The sequence below is a fragment of the Haemaphysalis longicornis genome, unplaced genomic scaffold, assembly GCF_048455015.1.
Source record: "Haemaphysalis longicornis isolate Haplotype H1 unplaced genomic scaffold, Haemaphysalis longicornis Haplotype H1 scaffold_2, whole genome shotgun sequence".
Taxonomy (NCBI): domain Eukaryota; kingdom Metazoa; phylum Arthropoda; class Arachnida; order Ixodida; family Ixodidae; genus Haemaphysalis; species Haemaphysalis longicornis.
In genome coordinates this window covers 123,979,160-124,002,111 of record NW_027526295.1, presented here as the reverse complement: position 1 = coordinate 124,002,111, position 22,952 = coordinate 123,979,160, and the positions used below count along the sequence as shown (strand labels likewise).

Below are 22,952 nucleotides of genomic sequence, written 5' to 3'. Positions count from 1 at the left end.
CGCAGGTTCGACTCCCGGCCGCCGCGGCAGCTTTTCTGATGGAGGCGAAAAGCAAAAACGCCCGTGTGTACGAGATTTCGGAGCACGTTAAGGATCCCCAGGTGGTGCAAATTAATCTGGAGCCCTCCACTACAGCACGCCTCATCACCTGCGTTGCGTCGGCGCGTTAAACCCTACAATCAATCATTTGCATTAGTCTCATTTGCATTACTCCTTGAGGCAGGAGGCTACACTATGTTCTTGCTGTTTTGGCTGCACTCGTCAGTGTTTCTGTAGGCCTACGATCGTGATGAAAGGGCATGCAGATAAGACGGACAGGTGGTTTGGCTGCAGAAACTGCGGAATGTCAGGTGAAAACAGCATGCATTCTTTGTTATAAAAGACTGGCCAATACCATGCTGTGGGTACGGACTACTATGTGGGTATGTAACATTTTGGAATGCGTCAGAGTATGCAGGCAGAGTTCAGAGTAGAGAAGATAGTATTTCTCGTATTGCTTGTGTTGGTAACTGAAGGGTTGATTTATCGATTGCTTGGTGCATGCACTGCCGATAGTAGTGCGTGTAGAAAAAGGGGCTGCAGCTGTATGCATTGATGGTTATTTGTCCAGTACACCACTGCTTTGAGGCCTTCCAACGTCAGCTGGTGCCTGATGTAATCATTCGTAGCCTGCCTTGGCTGAATGCGAAGCCATTGTGTTTTCTCGTGACGTGAACAACAGTGAGTTCGCATTCCTACAGGTTCAATTAGTGTCGATTTCACAGATAACCATGCCTGCTCTGGTCTTGTTGCTGGCCATTTTTTCACCTTGGAATGTTTCCAGACCCGTATCCCGGTCTCCCGTGCGCGGCGGAAATTCAAATCATGGCTGATAAAATCAGGTGTGCTCGATTGAGCAGCATTGGCAGTGCCTGGAAGGCACATCACCATTTCTGCAGCCAAGAGATCTCGCCATTATGTCTCATTTCTCTGAACCTGTTTGCACTTCCTCTTGCACGGGCCTGACGTACAACTTTAGTGAAGATGAAGGTTGCACTTCTTCCCATTGCTCATAATCACTCTCGTTACATGAACAGAAAATGTGGACCTCTGCCGAGGAGATGCGATGCACAACAATGCGCCATTGAAAGTCTTGGCAGCAGCCAATAGATGACCCACACTGGTGTCGCATGGTATAAAGGCCCAATAGGAGCTTTGTAAAAGCAGCAATACATTTAAAAAAAATTTTTTTTTTCCCCATTGAACTACGAAGCTGTTGGACGCATTTATCAAGAAAAATTGGCCATTAATGCGGCAGCATCAATGGTTGGCTGCAATTCGACCGAATGCGCAATTCATTTGGCAACTGGGAGTCACTCGGACAAGTTTATTACTAACTTCTCCTTCATATTTTTTCCCCCCAAGATAGACCAAGTATACAAACAAAAATAGACCAATTAAAAAAATGATTTTTTGACCCACATCTGTCCGTTCTAAAAACAGTTTGATTTGCCATTGTTGTGTGCGAGTCGGAAAACTGTTGGAGGTTTCTGTTGATGAGGTGTTCTCTGTAACGGGATTTTCTGCTTGCTCAAAAGTTTCTTCGCGGTGCAAAGTGTTTTCCTGCGCTAGGGCTAACCGGCCCGTTCCTTCTCTCGCACTCCCTCCTCCTCAGGTTGTGCCGCGGCTACCGTCCCGCCTCTCAGTACATGGGCATCTTCTCATCTCACCTCATGAATGTCATTGCCAGGTGAGTGCCAGGTGGGCCCACACGCGTGGAGGTTGCACACTGTGTGCTCTGCAGCATAAGTTGAGCATGGCAGTCACAGAAATAGCAATTTTAACAAGGCATGTTTTCACAATATGTCTACTTTTCTTTGCGTGCAACAGTAATGCTGTCAAGCTGCATCCACTGAAACCTATGATCGTACGGCACTGCCCCAACAGATAGTGCACAAGTAGCGCAGACACGCGGGTGTTTGCTTGATCTTAAACCTAATGTTGCGCTCTGAGATCTAACGACGTCAACTGGTTCCCACAGTTTGACGTTCAATTTGTTGCCTGGGATGTCGTACAGCTTGACGTTATTGATATGCAATGTTAATCCTGGATGTAGGGCTGACGCGGCAGATTATCTAAGGCTCAGTAATGGACAGTGATGCCAATTTAGCGGATTTTCCGCTAAATCTGGCGGATTTCATTTTGTTCTGACGGGGAAAAAATTAGTCTAGCGGCTAGTGGATTTTTGGCGGGCCATTTTCATACATAGCGGATTTCTGGCGGATACCTCACGCAGTGCACCGATTCAAAATCGCCCTGCAAGAAATACCTTATGATTTTGCTTTCAAGCTTGGTTAAAAAAGTCGTAATTCCGACAGAGCAGATTGACGTTCTGACGTGCAGACTTGAGGACCACTTGAACCCCAAGCCATATCTGGGCTACGTGTTTGAGACGTACGTTAACAACGTGAAAGCTCAGAAGACCGACGGGTTCTCTCTCGCAGATGAAGCTGTGATGCGAGAAAGCTGCATAAGGTTTATTACCACGCTAGTAGATCAAATCAGGCAGCGACTTCCCTGCAAGATCACAGTTCTCCAGGAAACATCACTCTTATCGATCGAAAACGCTTTTTGCGTCGTGAAGGAGCCATTGATTCCTCTGCTGGAAGCAATGACAGTGCCCCCTGAGACAATAGAAAAAATTTAAAACCAGTGGAGCAAAATCACCCTCCTGAATGGAGGCAAATAGCATCCACGCAGTCGTTCTGGTGTGAAGTTCACTCCTGTAAGGACGCCTGCGGCGAAAAACCTGTTCGCCGAGCTGGCCAGATTTGCCATGTCGATGCTCGTGCTGCCGTATTCAAATGCCGAAGTAGAGAGGACGTTTAGTCAGCTTAAAATACTAAATCCAAGCTGCGGAACAAGATGAAGCCTGAAACTAGAAACGCCATCTTCGTCGTAAGAGCGGGGCTGAAGCGACACCAGAAACGTTGTTTTGATTACGAACTTTCCGCGGCAGTTCTTAGTGCCATCGGGACATCTGCAACGTATGTGCAACCAAGTCTCCTTTCTGGTCCCTGAACAAGTACCTGAACAAGTTCCTGTAGAGATGATATCAGACGACGACAGCGGCGACGAAGACCTCGATGTGTTTTTTGTTGGCCTGTGAGTTCTTTTTTTCATCAGTGTGAACATTTATGACTTTTAGCCTCATCTGTGATGAGGTTGACAAATGACGACCACCGCCGCACTGAAGCTTCAAGTTTTCTAGTTAGACTCCTTGGAAGACTCTTTTATATGTTATTTCAGCTCTCGCAGTTTTGGGGAGATTCTAAGAATGATAAAGGTATTTATCATACGAAATTGCACTGTTTTTCTAATAAAATAGGCCCTAGCGGAAAATTTAGCGGATATGCTTTAGAATCTAGCAGAATCTGGTGGATTTCTTTGGGCTTTTTAGTGGATATCTGACGCCCAGCGGTGGCAACACTGGTAATGGAGCAGATGTATGCATGTGTGTACACGTGTATGCGCATTTCCTCTTTTCCCTTGGTATTGGTTACGGCGTACTTGTCTAGTAGTTGATAAACGCTGGGTCACGTAGAAGTTTCCTGCAAAGTAAGGGAGGGGAGGGGGAAACGGAATGCACAATACCCCTGTCACACGGGCACTTTCAATCTGGATTGAAGCGAAGCGTAATTGACTTTTCGAATGCGCTCAAACCACCACTGTACGTTTCAATCCCGATCAAGAACTCGCACCGGTTGCACACACGTACACCAGATGGCGCTAAAAATGTGCAGTGTAGACCGCTTATAACATATGTCGCGGGAGCCGCAAAAATCCGCACTATAACCAAAACGTGCGCGAATTTAACCAAATCGCGACCTATCTCTCAAGTCATCCTAAATTTTTTATCACCCAAACGCACAGCGCCTAAAAACGAAGGAAGGGTCTTTATTTCGTATTATTTTTAACATCAGCCGCTGCTGCCGGGTCTCGCACATTGCAAAAGCGCGGTCTTACAAACGGCGAGTGCGGCTTTAACTTCCGTCGTATTTATATTTTGAAAGACCATGGCTGCGTTTTTTGCATCTATGAAGATGCCGCAGGACAGGATAAAAAAGGCCAGCGGGATTTTTTTTTTTTTTTTACCCCACTCTGTGTTTACGATGCCGAAGGCGGCTGCTTATCAGTGCAACGTACTGGTAGTGGAAATCTTCGCGCGGCTCGCTTGTTCGGGAAGAGCGGTGGCTTATCTGCACAACGTTCTAAAGCGTGAACCGCATGGAGCAATTTTTCGCGAAAACGTGCAGCGCACGCCGCAGGCGCGGCGACGCCGGCGCGGATACAACTGACGTAATGTGTGCGGCGCGGTAAGCAGCGGCAATATGGCGTCGGCACTGGCTGTGAAGCGGTGCAGGCAGCTCCAGCGACCACTTCTAACCGCTCGCTGAAATGCCGCACGAGGCGCAAGCGAAGATGCTCATGCAGGAAAAGAGCTGATAATGTGACCGCAAAGTGGAATATAAACTGCCATCCACGCTGCTTGTGAAAGCGCCCATCAAAAAATACCGCGGTGGTAAGCCCAAAATAAAGTCCCTTCATCTGATCGAGGGACTTTAGCCTAAACACCTCTGGCGCGGCTAGCCGGCTAGGAGCGCTTCGAATCTCCCGCCATTAGGTGCGCGTCTTTCTGTTGGTGCAAGTCATCAGGCTCCTCCCACTGCCACGCGAAGAAGCCACCGCGAGCGCGGAATCGTAGACGCGAGCATGAAAAAAACGCACGCGCAATGCCGATGTGCAAAATTCGTGTGCAAAAACGGACCATGCGGTTCACGATTAATAGAATCAACTTGCCACGCGCGGACGGGGAGCCGGCCGCTATCTTCCGAGGTGCATCAAGCAAAGTCAGTTGTGGTTATCACGTACGCGCGAACTAAACCGTGCCTATTTTTTGCTTCTGTTGCGCGCTGCTCAGATGGCCGATTTCATCATTTCTTTTTTCTTTTGCTACTCTAAAACGATGCCCCAGCTGCGCCGGTCGATGAGCAGATCCGCCGAAAAACCGCACTATAAACGGTATTGTGCTTCGGCCAACCGCATCTTAAGCGGTATGCTTATGCATTGAGTTCTATGGGAAGCAAACCGGTGGTCACAAAAACCCGCGTTATATCCGGTCCCGCACTATAAGCGGTTACGTTATAAATGGTCTACACTGTACTTCGCGGCCAGTGTTTGGTAACTTTGCGCGGTCGTAGTTATTATACAGAACTATATGAATATCGCTGCACGCTTATTTGGGTAAAATTATTTGATACAATTTGTGGCATTCGTTGAAGTTTTCACCTTCTGTGCCATTACTCAGCGGGGACGAGAGTATCACCGCTTTTGCCCAATCGCGCTTGGGAACCTTGATTGCACTCGAGAAACCAGGATAGAGTTCGAGCAGGATCGGGCTCGATCGTGATTAAAACTGCCGTGTAAGCAGCGCCCGATCCGGATTGAGCTCTATGCGGATCGACTCAGTTGTGATTGAAACAGGGTTCGCACAGGTCCTTGAAAACCTTGAAAACCCTTGAATTCAGAAGTGTCAATTTCAAGGCCTAGAAAGTCCTGGAATTTTTAAATGGTCCTTGAAAATCCTTGATTTTTCTGGAGAGAATCAATGGCCCTGTTTTCTCATAAGTATTTAAAGTATTTGTTGTGGATTTTAGGTGTTAACAAATGTAAAGATACACTGTAAAGAACAAGTTTCAGTGTATTGTGTGAAATTACGAGTTTGGTGGATTTTCATTATTACGAGGCAACATTGTGAGCAGTCACTTCCCAATCCAATCCATGTCAGCATGCAATCCAGTGAAAGCCGGCTTCTGTTCTCTATCTTGAATCTTCCATCTAGTCTGTGGATGCTCGCTCATTGCATGTGTGCTGTGCCTCATACGCTCCATCTGCGTTTGCTTTTACGTGCAAATGGTGGATGTGTACATAGTTCGTCCTGCCTTGCAGCAATACTTGCTGATTTAATTTCAACTGATACTCTTGCTGTCAAAGCAGCAGATGCAGGCAACATTAACTAAGTTTTGAAATCAAACAGCCTCAGCAAACACAAAGGAAAAAGAAAAACCTCTAAATACCAACCATGAAATAAAAAATAAAGCTGGGGGAGCATTCATGCACCCGTTAGCGGCAATCTAAATGTACAATAATGTGCTTAGGTATTGTGCAATAAAAAACTGTTGCATTGTGTTGAAAAAGCTATAAATAATCCCAGATAAAACATTAGATGCGGACCTTGAAAATATGTTTTCTGGTTCTTGAAAGTCCTTGAAAACCCTTGAATTTTTGTTTTTGAAGCCTCTACGAACCCTGTTGAAAGTGCCCGTGTGACAGGGGTATTAAAAAAGTCCCTGCACCGTACCGTGCAGCCCTTTGGCTGGTTTTTGTTAGTAACAGAATGGAATACTACTATTGCCTATGTGCGCACATGCATGGCGTTGCCACAACACAACCAAGCATGACATTGGTGCGAACGAGTGGCCAATTAAGCAATTTATAAACCGACATCTATTCGAAACACATATTTGTGCTTCCTTTAACAAATTATGAGGTGGTTCTCTAGTCATTCACTTGCATTTTTTAGACTCCCATATGTACCAAGACATGTCGCCGTGAACGTGGTGACAGGGTCGTTCTGTTTTTGCGTGACCTTTCAGCGTGGTGTGGACGTGTAAAAGTCCCGCCCCATTCCTTCCAGCAGCTTTTCCAGCCGTGAGCGTAGTGCTGGATTCATAAGCAGAATGATAAAAAAGCGGCCCAGACAGAACACAGAAAGTCAGACGACCTCGTCCCAAAGCGATGCTGCAGCGCAAAACATCGCAGCAGCAGATGACGCCCTTAATTGGATGTCCTTGCAGATGTCACCGAGAAGCGAGGCATCATGGGCAGCCACGCTCGTGTGGTGCGAGGTGGACGAAACGAGGGGGAAACGTTGCGCGGGCAGTAACCCCACTAATACTCTGCAACTTTAAAAAAATCTCTTGAAAAAGGTGATTACTAGGGCACTGATTTACCTGAAATTGTGAACACCTATGTATCGGTAAAGCCTCTTTCAGGGCCCCTTACACTTTTGTTACCGTATAATGCGGAATATAGGTCGACCCCCTTACCTTGTAGCCGGAAAATGCAAAAAAAAAAAAAAATTAGGTACCAACCATTGTTTTATTGAGGCTATAACTTGTTTCGTCTCAGATTACCCATTTAAAACTGTGCAAAGTATCGTCGGACGACTGATTCTGGCTCGCTGTCGCCCACACAGCAGGTCGTCGTCTGTGCAGTCCAGGGAATTGCTTATGCAGCACTTCTTCAACACTCGCAAGACCATGTCATCGTGAAGCGAGCGCAAAGCATGGGACACTCGTGTGGTGTGCAGACCAGAGCGACAGCCAGTCTGTGCAGGTGGTCAGCAAACATCTTGGGGTATCCATTTGTTGAGAAATCGCACGATGCTAGCGGACAAATTTTGCCCCTCTGTACAGCAGCACAGGTGCACAGAGCAGCGCCCGTGAAACGAGGCCTTCCGAGCGTTGCATACCGAGAGCTGCCCCTTCAGCTAACGCCGCTAGCAACACTTCTTTTGGCGCCACCGAACTGGCGCAAGGCGGACACGTCATTGGCCTTGGAAAACCCCCAACTTTTCTTTTAATGCTGCTGTGAACTGGCAGCAAGCGCCTAAACTCATTTTGAGCAAGAAGAAAATAGCACGCACACATTCGCCGACAGCGAGAGAAGCATGGAGAGAAGCAACAAAACAAAGATGGCGTCGCGTCCGATTGATGGTGGTGGCGATGGTGCCTTTGGGGTTTGGATGGGCTCGATGGGCTGCCCGGTCGCCAGATGGCAACTGCCAGTGACTGCAATATAGGTCGAGGGGTGACTTTTCGGCAAATTTTTCCGTAAAAAATCTCGACCTATATTCCGCATTATACGGTACTTCAGACGCAGTGGCTCTTTGAAGGGTGTCCCTTGAAAAAGTGATGCCCTGCTGTGCAGGAACGTGGCGTTCTTTGCGGGCTCGGTGCTGGCGGTGCTGTTGCTGCTATCGGTGTACGACGAGGACGTGATCACGGTGGAGCACGTGCTGAGCGCCATCACCATCCTCGGGGTGCTGGTGGCCCTGTGCCGGGCTATCATACCGGACGAGCACCTGGTGTGGTGCCCCGAGCGGCTCATGACCAGCATCCTGGCCCAGATCCACTACATGCCCGACCACTGGAAGGGCGCCTGCCACACCTACGCCGTCCGCGACCAGTTCGCCAGCCTCTTCCAGTACAAGGCCGTGCGTGGTTACCCATCGTCCCCCCTTGGATTTGAATACGGGTGGAATCGTAGCGCGGAAGGAAAGGACGTCCCTTTTGTGTGTTCCACAACAACGCAGGTGCACCTGCTGGAGGAGCTGGTGAGCCCCCTGGTGACCCCGCTGGTGCTGATCTTTGCCCTCCGACCCCGGGCCCTGGAGCTGGTGGACTTTTTGCGCAACTTCACGGTCGAGGTGGTCGGAGTGGGGGACGTCTGTTCCTTCGCCCTCATGGACGTCCGCAAGCACGGCAGCCCACAGGTGGGGAGGAGGGCCGCTGGTCTGCTGGCAGGCTTGTAAGCGGTGTCGACCGAAGTAGTGTACAATGCACTAGGTCGTCAACCATGGCCATGCTTGTCAAAGTCAATCACCCGCTCATGTCCACTACAGAACGAAAGCCAGGGACGTATGGTGCATCATTGGGAAATCCACTAACGTTGTTGTCTTGCCCTTGCTTCTTGGCCCGCCCCTGTCACTCTGGTGGTCCCCCTTTTGTACTCACCCTTTGTTTGAGCAGTGTGGTTGCATTGGTAGTGGTAGCCTGGGTGAAACAGAATTGAGCCTGGGCTTCATTAGGAAGGGACGCCCCATGGAAAACAGTGAGGGCCAGTGGCTGCATGCTTGGGTTTGGAGTGCTGCGTGGTCCAGTTTCAAGCAGTGACATTCTTGAGTACCAGTGAGGCCAAACTGGGTGGGCGCAACTGTACTGGGAAGACTTCCGAGGACTCAAATAAGTGATTCCCCTCCAGCACAGGAGCTGGCCACCCTACTGGTTTAGTTTACGTGGGACGTAGCCATTTGGAGTAGTATGTGTGGCCTGCCTAGGTGAAGTGAGTCGTATGTACAAGCTCCCCAGGTGGTCAAAATTAATCCGGAGCCCTCCACTACGGCGCGCCTCATCGCATGTGTTGCGTCGGCGCGTTGAACCCTGCAATCAATCAGTGAAGTGAGTCTTTGGTAGCTAGCCTCTCTCTCTCTCTCTCTGTATGGTCCAACCCACGCATAACAATGCTGGTTACAATATATTGCATATAAAAATGAACAGTCATGACATCGTTGATTTCCTTACGTGTCATATGGTAAAATTGGCCGTTTAGTGGCCGCAAGAGTCCTTGACCAAGTTTCCCCCCCGTTTTCTGTCCTGTTGCTGCCCAGTGGAGCCCGGAAGATGGGGAGGAGGACCAACGTGGTGACGTGGGAGGGAGGGGGTCTGCGGTGGCCAGCCAAAGGAGGGAGGTGCCACCCGAGCAACAGCAGGCACAGCACGGCAAGACCGAGCTGTCCCTCATGCACTTCACGGTGGGTGGCTTCTTCCCTCTTCTCTGAACTTCTCTCCCCCCCGACCACTCTCGACTGATAAGTGGTCTAGCCTGCACCTTCGGAGTTGCACCAGTGAATCAGGGTGCAGTTGAAGATGTCGCCACCTACCATGCGTCGATGGCCAAACTGTTATGTGCTGCATGTATTGCGGTCGTGTGTCACTGACACTTGAGAGGGTGCAGGTAGCACAGCGGGTGACAGGGCAATGAAAGACAGATGGGTGCTGTTACTGTAGTCTTTTGCCCATTTTGGCCACTTTTGTTCCGTGTGCCAGTTTTGATAACAGGGTGAGCAGTTTGTTCAGCCTATTAGGGTTTGTCTGCTCAAATATGCAGCGCTCAGCCAGACCCCCAATATGCCTTTTTTTTTTTTTTTTTTTTTTTTTTGCTTAGGGAAAATTTTTTAAAATCGTAGCACTTACAAAAAGAAAAAAGTGTAGGCCAGCCACGTGTTCAAAAACAGAGCGGTCTTGTGATAAGGAGTATTGGACTCCTGGCCACTCTCCAAGAGCATTTGCGAGGTGAAGCTGCCGCTGCCGAAGGTCAGAAGATATCACCACAAAATGGCTGCGTCACTACGAACTGTCAGGAGCCCATGAAAGAAGCACCACTTCGCTGTTCATGATGTGGGCTGCCGTATTTGCTCGTATCATGAATACAACCCCTACATTAGCCATACCTGAACCCCTTTAGCGCTGCAAAGCAAGGCATTTGACCTTGAGTGCTGATTGCGCAGCGCACTTGCAACGGCTGATCGTGGGTATCTCTGCATATAGGAAGCTTTCAATTGCTTATTGTGATGGTTCTTGTCCTGGCAATTGAGTGGCCCTGTCAAAGCTGGTTGTGACACGCTCTCTGTACAGGGGTGGCTTCTGTAACTGCATTTGACATCGATCACTGTGCGACTAGGGATCTGTGCAACTCGCAGTGATGTGTAATTTGCAGAATTAGGTTTAGACGTTAGCCCTTCCCTGCGCAAGTGAATGAATTGTTTAAAGTGGCATCCCCCCAAAAAAATCTGGAAATTTTTACCTTGTATAATGAACGCACCTTCGGATTTCCAGATTTTTTGGGGGGATGCCACTTCAACAATTCATTTATTGGGGTGAGGGATGTAAAAACCGTGTTCATTATGCGAGTAAATACAGTAATAACCAAAAAGAACTCTCTAAGGGGGTCTCGCTATGCTGCCTTTGCAGCATGCAAAGCAAACGGCTGCCCTTGGCATGTCAGAGCTTATAAGCAGGCAACACTACGCAATACTATCTGTATTGCGCAGAAATGAGTTGCTAGTGCTGTAGACCATGGTTTCTCAAAGTGGGTTCCGCGGAACCTAGGGGTTCCGCAGGCCTTTCTCGGGGTTCCGTGAGCCACTGATAAATTTTCCCTCGTTCCGCACTCGCCAAGTAACTTAGATGGCGAACTCGAGGTGCGATCGATCTATGGAACCTCCATTACTCATGCCCGAGTGTCGGTAAACACATCTTATTGCATAACACAAAGGCGTGAGCTGCGCAATAAATCCCGCCAGCAGATTGGAGCCAGCCAGACTCCGAAAACAGGCCGCGTGGTTAAACTATTGCACTTGACGGCCTTATATTACCCCCATGCACATTTTTCCTGTTTGGAGATATAAGTGCTGCTAGCGTACGCGTAAAGTCGACATTCACGCGCAATAAATTCAAAAGTAAGCAAGCTTGCTTCCTTTTGAATTTATTGCACATGAATGTAGCATGAAGAATGAAAACTGGCAAGGGGGAGGGGGGTTCCTTGGCACTTAACAGAGCTTAGGAGGGTTCCCTGGGGCCAACATGCCTGAGAACCCTTGCAGACAGTTGTGCTTTACCGAACACCCATGCTTCCCTGTGTCCTTGGAGGAAATGTCTGTACATGCAATGCAGCCTAGCTAGGCCGTTATCTTTTTCTCCTAGTTACTGATTTCTTGTTTTCTAGTAACTGTTCAGACATGGCTGTTGTGGCAGTTGAATTGCGCGTTTTTGCGACCATGGTTCGCAGTGACAAGCAGTGTATTTTGTATTTTCGCAGTTAACCTTTGAGTGAGTGCACTTGCAAGATTTGCCTTTCACCAGCAACGTTTCTGCACGTCTTCCCACTTTGAGTGCTCAAACATTTGCAGAGTATCTACGCATTCATTAACCATCTTTCGTATGCCTCAACAGTTGTATGCCTTTTAGTCCATCCCAACCATCTCTAAAAAATGTACAAAACAAGCGAGAGGAAAAGCGCTCAACGCAACACGAAGCGTCTTTATTTTTTAAGATTTTTTTTAAGGACCTCGAACACAAGCTGCGTTTGTTCTCCACACCTTTGACCATGCGATTCCCCCCCCCCCCACCTCCCCTCCTTGTGCCTTTCAGCTGACCAACCCGCACTGGGTGCCGCCAGAGGGATCGACCGCCTTCATCAGCAACCTCAAGGAGCGGGGTGAGTGCTGGTGCCCTTTCCCTCTCCTCTTGAGCATAAACCAGCTGCTGCCAAGCAATCTTTCCCTTGGGTGCTAGGGTTCCAGCTGGGCTGGCTGGGAAAAAGAGAGGCTCTTACAGTGCGTGGGTTTCCTCATCGTACCCCTGTGCTCATGCGATAAGTGAGTGAGCACAGGATGTAGCGTAGCTTTCATCCAGTGGAGGGTCCAAACAGAGGTTCTGTCGCCTCAAGTGCACATTCCTTGCTGCCCATACTAGAGGCTGGTACTCGGGGCTTGTTTAACTAGGGGCTCGATATTGGTATGTGTAATTGGTTTTAGGACACTTAAGACAAGTACACAAGGATTGCCTGTGCAAACATCGACCACGCAAAGGTTACGTGGTGATGTTTTGTATGCTATTCCCCCTCGGACTAGATTTTTTGGGCAGTATTCACATTAAATGTGAATTTTGGTTGTAAAGGCATGCAGATATTAAGAATTAGTTGAGAAATTTATGATTTGCATTATAAACGTGCCGATATTGCTTCGTTGCAGTTACCGACGTTGAGCAGCCCTTTAACTCTTTCGCTACCGCGCCTATCAAAATCGATCAATTTGATCGATATTTTTCGGAGCGCCTTTTCATAGCGTTCCAGGCGTTTCTCGAACAAGTAAAGCTGTTCGGAGTTAGATCAGAAAATGGCCTTTCAAATCAGTTTTGTTTTCATTTTTGCAACGGAAACGTGATTTTTGACACGCTTTTGAATCACCCGGGTGTGGAAAAGGGGCGTGGTCATCGCGCGTCACGGCTACCAATGAAGAATGCGTGTAACTCGTAATTACTCTGCACCAGCGCTTGTTTTTTGCTATCAGTGCGGGAATGGGGAACTAGCAAACGATTTTCAATCGTCAGGTTCGTGCTATGACAGTAATAATCCCAGAAATCGGCTGAAAATGTCAAACAGTGCCTGGTTGCAAAGCTACTTTATGATTTTAGGCAGTTTTACTGCCTTTGCGCACATTGTTCTATGTACTGTGGTAGTTCTACTTACCCCAGGACCATTCGCAAACAGTTTACAACAGTTTCGGTTTCGTTTCTGCATCGCGAAATTCATATTCAGCGCTACTACGCAGTTACCCAATTTCAAGGCTACCTGCCATGGTGCCTGAAGCGTCCACGACTGAACCTCGAACAAAGCACGGCGGTCCTGATTTCTCCCACCCTAACGATTTCTGCGATAAGAACTTCAGATGCAAGTCAAAAGATCACACCCAGTCACCAGAAAACTGTTCCGCAGAGGACAGCGCTTCAAACCGGCCTTACACTGCCAGCTGTTCGACTTTCAGTTTCGTTTCCATGCGAGGGTATATCCGGGTGTTTAATGTTGCTGCTTAGTTGAACGGTCTATTCGGACGCAGTCTCCGATAAGTTTTTGTACTGTTTCATTTGAAAACTGTTAGGTGGCGCTGCAATAGAGGATGCTCGTTGTGCTGATCTTTTTCATCGCGCAACTGCTACTCGGCCAAAGATCGCAGGGCACGATTCTAGCTCATCGTACCTCATTTTTGCGAGCAAGGCTACAATTGCGAGTAAGAAGATGATAATAAAGCTCAGCTTTATGTTTTGAGAGATAACTGACCGTGAACGACAACAAGCATCTGCCACGGCGTTCCGTTTTCAACTTCATGCATGTTTTTTTCCGCATCGCGTGCTTGTCCCAAATAAGCCATTGACAAAATGTCTTTACGTTATGTGGGGGCAAATTGGTGCCTCTGATAATGACAAACCGCCAGGTTTATTCCAGGAAACCACCCGAAATTGCACATTTTGAATTGGAGGTTGGGCTTCACCGCATGACATGAGCACCGTGCATGCTAACATTTTTTTTTTTTTATATCTGACAAACAGTTCTGCGCAAGTCGACATTTTTTCTAGGGCGTGTTTTTGAAATGTTTCCCTACAAAATGTATATTCTACTTTTTTCCACTACCGGTGGTTTGATAAACACATCTCCTTTTCTATCATTTTTTTCGACAACTTCACAAAAATTTTGATTTTGATATTTTTTTTACAACTATGATATATAAAAACCTTCAAAAAAACTGGTATTATTGGAAATGCCGTTAAATAATCTGCATTTTGTGCTCCTGCAATTAGTGCCTAACCAATTTTTTAGCAGGAAAAAAAATGTTTTCTTGGACCCCTAAAATTAGTCAATTTTCCGGCGGTAGCGAAAGAGTTAATGTGTGTAGGTGTGGGTGGGCCCTCACATTTGTTGCCATAATGTGCTGGCTTTGTTCACTTTGAGCAGTAGTCTTATCCTCGATGCAGATTGGAAATTTGCAGTGTCATCTCGATGCCAACTTTGTTTGTGTTATGTGATCCGTTTGAAAGGCCTGTTATCTTTGTAGTCACGAGCACAGCAAGAAATGATTAATGCAAAAAAATTATCCGGCTCAGTTGGTTGAAAATCTGACGTCCAAGGTGGACCTAGTGAATGTGTTCTAGCTCTCAACTTTGAAACGTGTTGGGCACATGTACTGAGACCTACAAGAGAAATTTGAGCATGGTGATTGTAGAAGGAGGGATTGGGCAAGTGGGAAAGTACATTCCTGCTATATGTCACCTCTTTTTATAGTAACAGGAAACAGAAGCAGATACCAGGTAATATGATGACATTGCAGGCAATGGTGTGCTAATGCGTTTTTCAGGGTTCGCACAGGTCCTTGAAAACCTTGAAAACCCCTGAATTTAGAAGTGTAGATTTCAAGGCCTGGAAAGTCCTGGAATTTATAAAGGGTCCTTGAAAACCCTTGATTTTTCTGGAGAGAACCAATGGCCCTATCTTTTTACAAGAATTTAAAGTGTTTGTCGTAAATTTTATGTGTTAAAAATGTGAAGAAGCATTGTAACAATCAAGATTCAATGTATTGGATGAAATTACGAGTTGTGGATTCTCATTATTACGAGGCAACATTGGGAGCAGCACTCCTCAATAGAATTCATGCCACGATACAATGTCGTGAAAGCCAGCTTCTGTTCTCTATCTTGCTTGTTCCATCTAGTCTGTGGACGGCCTTTCATTGCATGTTTGCTGTGCCTCGTACGCTCCATCTGCATTTGCTTTTACTTGCAAATGGTGGACGTGTACATAGTTCATCCGGCCTTGCAGCAACACTTGCGCATTTAATTTCAGCTGATACTCTTGCTGACAAAGCAGGAGATGCAGGCAACATGAACTAAGTTTTGTAATCAAACGGCCTCAGCAAAAGACCAAGAAAAAAGAAAAACCTAAATACAAGCTATGAAATAAAGCTGGGGGAGCATTCATGAACCCATAGTGCCTATCTAAATGTGCATTAATGTTCTTGGGTATTGGGCAATAACAAAATTTTGTATTGTGTTGAAAAAGTTATGAATAATCCCAGATAAAACATAAGATGGGGACCTTGAAAATGTGTTTTTTGGTCCTTAAAAGTCCTTGAAAACCCTTGAATTTTTGCTTTTGAAGCCCATACGAACCCTGGTTTTTGCATTCGCTACATCCATAGGAGTGCATAGGAGTCCTTGTAATTGTTCTTTTATTTTTTAGAAATGTGAAAAAATGCAGTCACTACTTGCACATAGTGCATTTGTCAATGCGTGAACGTGGGTTGGTTGGTTGGAGCATTGGAACACTGTAAAACAACGTGGCTAGAGACAGGACGCAAAAGAAGAAAGACAGGACTAGCGCTCCAGCCAGTGCTAGTTTTGTGTCTTTCTTTTTTTTGCATCCTACCTCTAGCTGCTCTGTTTTGCCATGTTACGTAGTGCATTGTTCGATTCAGTGTGAGAAACCCCCATTACAACTTGAACTATGAACCAGGTGAAAGTCTGCTTCGCTCGGCTGTCTGTGCCGAACCAGTGTACGAGTGTGGACCGACCTTCTGCTGCAACCGTGCTCCTTCTCCTTCTGATTGGTGGCTGACGTGTACTCCCCTCCCCCTCTCCCACCCTTTCCCAGTGTGCTCGGACGCAGCCCGTCTGCCAGCCTTCCGGGAGGACAACCCCCTCTTCTGCTCACTCAACTCACTCACCTCGGTCAACGTCGGGGTGAGTGGCACTACCGTACAATGTGCAATGTAGGTCGTCCCAATATAGGTCAACCCCCTTACCTTGTAGTCGAAAAATGCAAAAAAAAAAAAAAAAACTGTACGCAACATTGTTTTTTTTTAGGGTTATATAGGTCAACCCCCTTACCTTGTAGTCGAAAAATGCAAAAAAAAAAAAAAACTACGCAACATTGTTTTTTTTTTTAGGGTTATAGCTTGTTTCGTCTCAGATTGCTCGTTAGGGCTGTCGGAAATGTCGTCGGATGACTGCTTCTTGCTGGCTGTCGCCCACACAGTAAGTCGTCCTCAGTGCTGTCCAGGGAATTGCTTATGCAGCACTTGAACGCAAGACCATGTCATTGTGAAGCGAGCGCAAAGCATGGGGCACTCGTGTGCAGACTGGAGTGACAGCCAGACTGTGCAGGCGGCCAGCAAGCATCTTGGGGTATCCATTCATGGAGATGTCGCACGACGCTCACGGACGAAAGTCGCCACTTTGTACAGCAGCACAGGTGCACAGAGCAGCGCCCATGAAACAAGGCCTTCCGACCGTTGCATACCGAGAGCTACCCCTTCAGCGAACGAAAATAGCGTACGCTTCTTTTGGTGGCACCGAGCTGGCGCAAGGTGTACACGTCGTCGGCTTTGGAAAATCCCCAGCTTTTCTTTTAAGTGCTGCTGCGAACTGGAAGCAAGCGCCTAAACTCGTTTGGAGCAACAAGAGGATAACACGCACACATTCACTGACAGCGAAAGAAGCAACAAAACAGATGGCAGTGCATCCGGTTTATGGTGGTGGCGATGGTGTCTTTGCAGTTTGGATGGGCTTGATGGGCTGCCCGCTTGTCAGATGACAACTAGAATTATGCAAGTGACCGCTATATGGGTCGAGCTTTTCAGCAGATTTTATGGCAAGAAATCTCGGCCTACATTCCGCCTTATACGGTATACAGCATTTACATGGGTTAGCGAACGCTATCAACAAATCCTTTTTTTTTTTTTTTTACCTACAGCCATTGAAGATTAGATTAACCAGCCCAAAACCACAGCCAATGAATGCAACCCCTTAACACCCAAGCAGTTAATCTCAGATCATTTCAGTTGTTGTTAGCTTTGTAATTGTTAGAAAGTTCCTTTCCTGTGTATATCTATTTGCCTCGGTAGTTATTATTTCATTATGAACCTGCCTCACGCTTATGGCTGAACCATCAACCTTCACCCATCGTTGAATTTCGTACAGTCATGGACAAATGAAATAAGAACACAAAACACATGAACCAGAACATGGAAAATCAAAGAACATGGACAGTGGAGATGAAATAATGACTCACTAGTGGCACATTTCAAAAGATGCATTGTCAATCTTTGTTACTGTAACGAGGCCACTCGACAATTTCACTTGCACAGAAAGAGATGGCGCTGTTTGTGGGGTCTGGATCATATTTTCGTGTCCGCATTTCATTTGTCCATGTCTCTATGTTCCCTCCCCTTATGCAATACCCAGCAGGGGGCTATAAATGATGATGACTATGATGATGATCTGAATCTTATCTCCCCCTCTGCTGTGTGGGTGCAGTACTCGGACCTGGTGTCGAGCGTCCTGCGGCACAACGGGGGTGGCACCCCCCTGGGCGGGGACCTGATCTCATCGCGGCTGCTGGCCCGCAGTGACCTGGGCTCGACAGCAGCGGCCTCCCAGGCGGTGGCGGCCGGGGAGCACATCCGGGGGGGCATCTCGCGAACCGAGGGGCCCCTGGGCGCCCCCAGCCACGCGGGGCTGCTCGGCAGGTGAGCACTGCCGCTTGCACTCGGTCCCTTCGAACGGGCAACGCGCTTCCCCCGAAGCTCTTCAACCAACCCCTGTGCTTCTCCTGTGCTTGTGCAGCATCTGCGCCAACAACGACCCCTACAGCTCGACCGTGGTGAGTGGGGACGTGTCCGTGGAGTCCACGGCGGCCAACATGAGCTTCAGCACCTTGTACATGCACGAGGTGGGTGTTGTTTGCCCGTCAGCCACTCTCTTGTTTGGCGACTGTCCGGGTGTTGTTGTTTTGATATACCGTATTTACTCGCGTAATGATCGCACTTTTATTTCCAAATTATGATGCAAATTTAGGGGTGCGTTCATTACGCGAGGTAAATTTTTTGCGAAAAAAGTTTCAGCGCAGAAAACACAAGTGAGTTGCACGTCAGAATTTTTACGACAGGTCTCATGAACATAATAACCACAATAAATAAAAACATAATAAAAAGTCCACGGACCACCGCCAGCCACATTGAAAAGTGACGCATAATGCAGTGTTTTCATGAATTACGGAACGCGCCGGAACGAGTATTCTGCGAGGTGAGAGCAGGTCGACCAATCAGCGGCTGCTGCTGTCGCAGTGCGGGACATAAAAACAGACATGGCTGCTGACACAGCAAGCTGAGCGCATTTTTTTTTTTCTTTCTCTTGTAAGTACATTATGTGCATTTAGTGAGAGTTTCTTCCACACCAATAATGAAATCATGCTTACCGATACCGCTAATTTCGGAAAGTTAGCGGCAATAACTTTGCCATTTCCGCTTTCAAAGAAGAGGAAACATAGGTGAGCACAACCATCGTCAGCTAGACTTGGCCCACATACGACATATGGCTCCGGCAAGTTCAGGGTGCGGTCATTGCGTGGGAAATAAAAAAAGTCTTATTTTGATGACGAACTTCAGGGGTGCGATCATTACACGAGTGGGATCATTATGCGAGTAACAACAGTAGCTCTGGAAAAAGCCACATATTCAGCGTCTATGTTTTTTATTCTGTGAGTTTGTAAAGTGTTATCCGCCGAGAACCATGGCAAAGTGGCAGAAAAGATACTTTTGGCAGCCACGATGACAAAATATCAGTGCAAAAGGGAGGGGGGGGGGGGGGGGGGGGGGACGCCAATTTTCAAATCGCTGCTATCTCTGCAATGCTGCCATAGGGTGCGGCCATTTTGGTATCATTAGATCAGCTGAGCGATCCTCTTTCCAGTTCCGGTCGTCTCTTTTATCTTCGTTCATTCATAAACGCATGAAAGGCACTCGTAGACTCAAAGACTCATAACGGGACTGGAGGGGCGACCCTGGTGAGAGGAGGGGCTCAACACGTGGTGGGGACATGAGACGGGACCGGAGGGCCAATCGCGCTTCAGCATCTATTTATGATGCTGAAGTGCGATTGGCCCTCTGGTTGGGGCACGCTGTAACGGCCCTCCTGATTGGGGCATCGCTGCAGCAACGCAAGAGGCGCCGGCATCCCCGAGCGCTTCCAAGCTCCCGCCATAGGGTGCGCGCCTCTCCATTGGCGAAACTGGTCAGGCTCCTCCCACTGCCGCGTGCAGCACGAGTCACTTCCTGGCTGAGGCAGAAGCTGCCGCTGGTGTGCAATCGTGGACGCGTCTGTGAAAAAAAACGTGCGCGCAAGGCTCATAAAGTTTCACAAATGCTTGCTGGAATGCTGAAACCCAACAAGCATGAGCGAACTCGAATGAATGGCAAAGTAGCGGCATGCGGCAGCGGCGGGGGCCCCGCCAGAGGCAAATAGGCTTACCACCGCGGAGGATATTTGATGGACGCTTTCGTAAGCGGCGCGTGTGACGTTTTACTGTGAAAATTTCGCCAACGTTATCCGCTTTTTTTTTCTCGCGTGCCCCTCTCGTTTGCCCCCTCGAGTTGTGTTTCAACGAGCAGTTAGAAGTGGTCGCTGAAGCCACCCACATTGTGCGGGTGGTCTCCGCGGCTGCGTCAGCGTGCCTGTGGGTTGCGGGGCGCGTTTTGCGTTTTTGCGGGGCGAAAACACTCCATGCGGTTCACGCTGATGATGCCCGTGTAGACGATTAAGCTCCGGCAGAAACAGAAACAGTGCACCATCCGTGTATGCACGCCATGCAGTTTGTAGGCTAAGAGCTCCGTGGCTCGCTGCATCTGTGGCATTGGGCGGCCCGTGTTGCCGTTACCGTTTTATTGAGACCCCATTTCGGCGCTGTCTCCCAAAATCTACCTCTGCAACTTAAATTTCGTGCCTACAGTTGAACCCCTTTATAAGAGACACGTACCGGGGAGCAGTTTCTGTCTCTTATATGAGATGTCTCTTATAAGCAGAGAACCATGTTTTCACTTACTAATCAGACCCTAGTTCAATGTGGGCACCATGTGACTAAAATAAGCTCAAAAGAACGCTACAGCGTGTTTCAAAAGATTCATTCTAATTTATGTTCGGCCCCCAGAATTTATGAAACAGTTCTGAATCTTGTTTGCTTCATGGCTGTATTTACACTGTATTTTACAACCGATTCTGCAAGCTTTTTTTTCTTTCCTCGTTTGTGGAAGATGAGTCGTACATGTTGAGTTCACAAGCCTGATGAATAGGCAGAGCGCACAGCTTCTGCTGTGTGCTCAGGCTATTCGTTATGCTTGCAGGACTCAAAATCTGCGATGCTTCTTGATTGGGAGCTATGCGAGTGGGAGAACCCTCATGTGTGATCGCGCTCCATCCAATGGATGGCAGTAAGCTTCAACCACTTCTGTCAGTTGCATTTCCATTGGCAGGGCTTCTCATCGTCATTTCATAGTTGACTGAACCACTGTGTGTTTGCTGAAGTTATAATAAATAGCGACTGCAGGCGTCTGTCGTCCACCTGTGCTTCCAGGATGGAAGCAACTGCAATTAGTGACTGGTGGCACTGCGTCTGAAGTTAAAATGTCTGTTACAAGCGAGATTATTGATTAAAGTTCAAGGATGACTTGTCTCTTATAACCAATCTTCTACATCCGATGTCTGTTATAAAAGAGGTCGATTAAATGGGAAAGATAGGGCAGCCAACCATGTGGGTCAATAGTGTCTCTTATACCCATTTGTCTCTTACATCAGTGTCTCTTATAACGAGGTTTCTTCATGAAACTTTGTTACATTGAAATTTAAGCAAATGGGACTTCGTCACACAGAGGGTGAAAATACATGGTGTTCGTACACTTGTAGTTACGAAAAATTCCGTGGTTCGTTACATCGAGGGCTTCATTACATTGAAGTTCATTATGTCGAGGTTTAACTGTATTTGCAATGAAGCAGTTGGGCCAGAGATGAGGATCCTGTTTGCTGATAGTAGTGAACACACCTCAGTGTTGTGTTTTCCTCTCTGCTAGACTGGTGCTTCAACCAACTCTTCCCTAATGGCTGTGCAGAAGCTGTGCCACGTAATACTGAATACCGTAAAAACCCGCGTATAATAAAAGGTTTTTTCCCAAATTTTACTATGTAAAATTTGTGTCTCGTATTATATGTGGATCCCAAAGTTTTCAGTCGAAAATTAGCACTTTCGGTTTCGGTTTCAGCGGAGGGTGCGCCATTTTGCGGTGGCGTTAGCTGGCTGCTGCTTCCATGGCTGCTTCTCTCAGCCAGCGCCATTTCGATGGCACATTCACTGCAAGTCTATCACGATGTCGGGTGCACGAAGGCAGTATTTGGCTGCAATTGAAAGAAAAGTTATTTTATGTGCCGAGACCATCGGGAATTGCGCCGCAGGGCGGCAGTTCGGCGTCACCGAAGGCAGCATTCGCGGGTGGAGAAAGCAACTGGTGCTTGACTGGATAAAAATCTGTGTGGTGTCGGCGGCCTGGAGCACTGTTGGGGGTTTCCGTCAGTGGACACCTTTCGCTGCCACCTGGCTGATTCCATGGAGAAGTTGTTGCGCGAACCCCGCACCGAACTCATTGTCATTCCAGGAGGAATTACATCCCAGCTGCAAGCGCTAGACGTTTGCATCAACAAGCCTTTCAAAGACTGCATCAGGTCCTGCTACCAAGAGTGGATGAGGTCAGGAGACCCGTAAGTGACAGCTACCGGATGGCTGACGCGGGCTTCTCCAGCGGTGCTTTGTGGCTGGATCGCGGATGCGTGGGCCAGCATCCGAGAGGAGCTCGTCAGTCGCTCGTTTTAAGAAATGCGGGATCTCGAACGCCCTTGATGGCACTGAGGAGCACTTTCTGTGGGAAGACATTTCCGACAAGGCAATTTCAGGAGACAGCAGCAGCAAACCTGACGATGACTGAACGGACCTCGGGAGACAGTGCCAGCGAAAACTGAAAATGGTGAACGGTAACTGCAGTGCAGATAAATGTTTTCTGTGCTTTTTACCTCGCATTATATGCGGATGAAAATTTTTTTTCTGATTTTGATGTCCCCGAATTACACCTCGTATTATACGCGGGTTTTTATGGTACTTGTGTTGTATCGCAACACTATGTTGCATGCATCCTGTGCCATTGCAGGGAGAGAGAGACGCACGATGCAGGTTTCTTATTGTCTCCCCCTCCTTTACCTCCCCCTCCCAGCTGCACCAGCGGCACCTGCGGGGGACCACGGGCACCCGGTCCTCGGGGACTACCCCTCCGCCAGGCTCGCTGGACCCCGAGGCCCACTCGCGGCTCGTCTGGCAGGGGCTGCCCCACATCCTCGAGTCGCCCCAGGAGGGGGAGGACGGAGCGGGGGGAGGGACGAGGCACCCGCCACCGCCTCCCCCACACCAGGCACCGCCACCCCTTCAGCGACCCTGGTGAGGGGAGGGGCTCAACACGTGCACAGTGTGTCGGTGGGGACATGAGACGGGACATGTAGGAACACTGCCATGGATGCAGGAGCCCAGACTGGTTGCTTGCGCTTCTGTCTTGCTGTACCGCTAAGCTATGCTGTTCATTCGCAACCACCAGTGTAAAAACGAAAGTGACGTACTAACCAACAGGGAAACGATCACCAGCCAGCCAGGTC

At 48.1% G+C, this 22,952-nt stretch overlaps 1 protein-coding gene across 1 annotated transcript in view; it reads left to right on the top strand.

Moving 5' to 3' along the window:
* Atg9 (autophagy-related protein 9) overlaps positions 1 to 22,952 on the top strand; it is a 46,913-nt gene that overhangs the window by 19,520 nt on the left and 4,441 nt on the right. Inside the window, exons 9-17 of the mRNA XM_077698212.1 lie at positions 1,655 to 1,729; positions 8,032 to 8,317; positions 8,417 to 8,596; positions 9,491 to 9,634; positions 12,033 to 12,099; positions 16,084 to 16,172; positions 17,748 to 17,959; positions 18,057 to 18,162; positions 22,520 to 22,740. Coding sequence (XP_077554338.1) covers positions 1,655 to 1,729; positions 8,032 to 8,317; positions 8,417 to 8,596; positions 9,491 to 9,634; positions 12,033 to 12,099; positions 16,084 to 16,172; positions 17,748 to 17,959; positions 18,057 to 18,162; positions 22,520 to 22,740 — 1,380 coding nt within the window. The remainder of the gene's footprint in view (positions 1 to 1,654; positions 1,730 to 8,031; positions 8,318 to 8,416; positions 8,597 to 9,490; positions 9,635 to 12,032; positions 12,100 to 16,083; positions 16,173 to 17,747; positions 17,960 to 18,056; positions 18,163 to 22,519; positions 22,741 to 22,952) is intronic.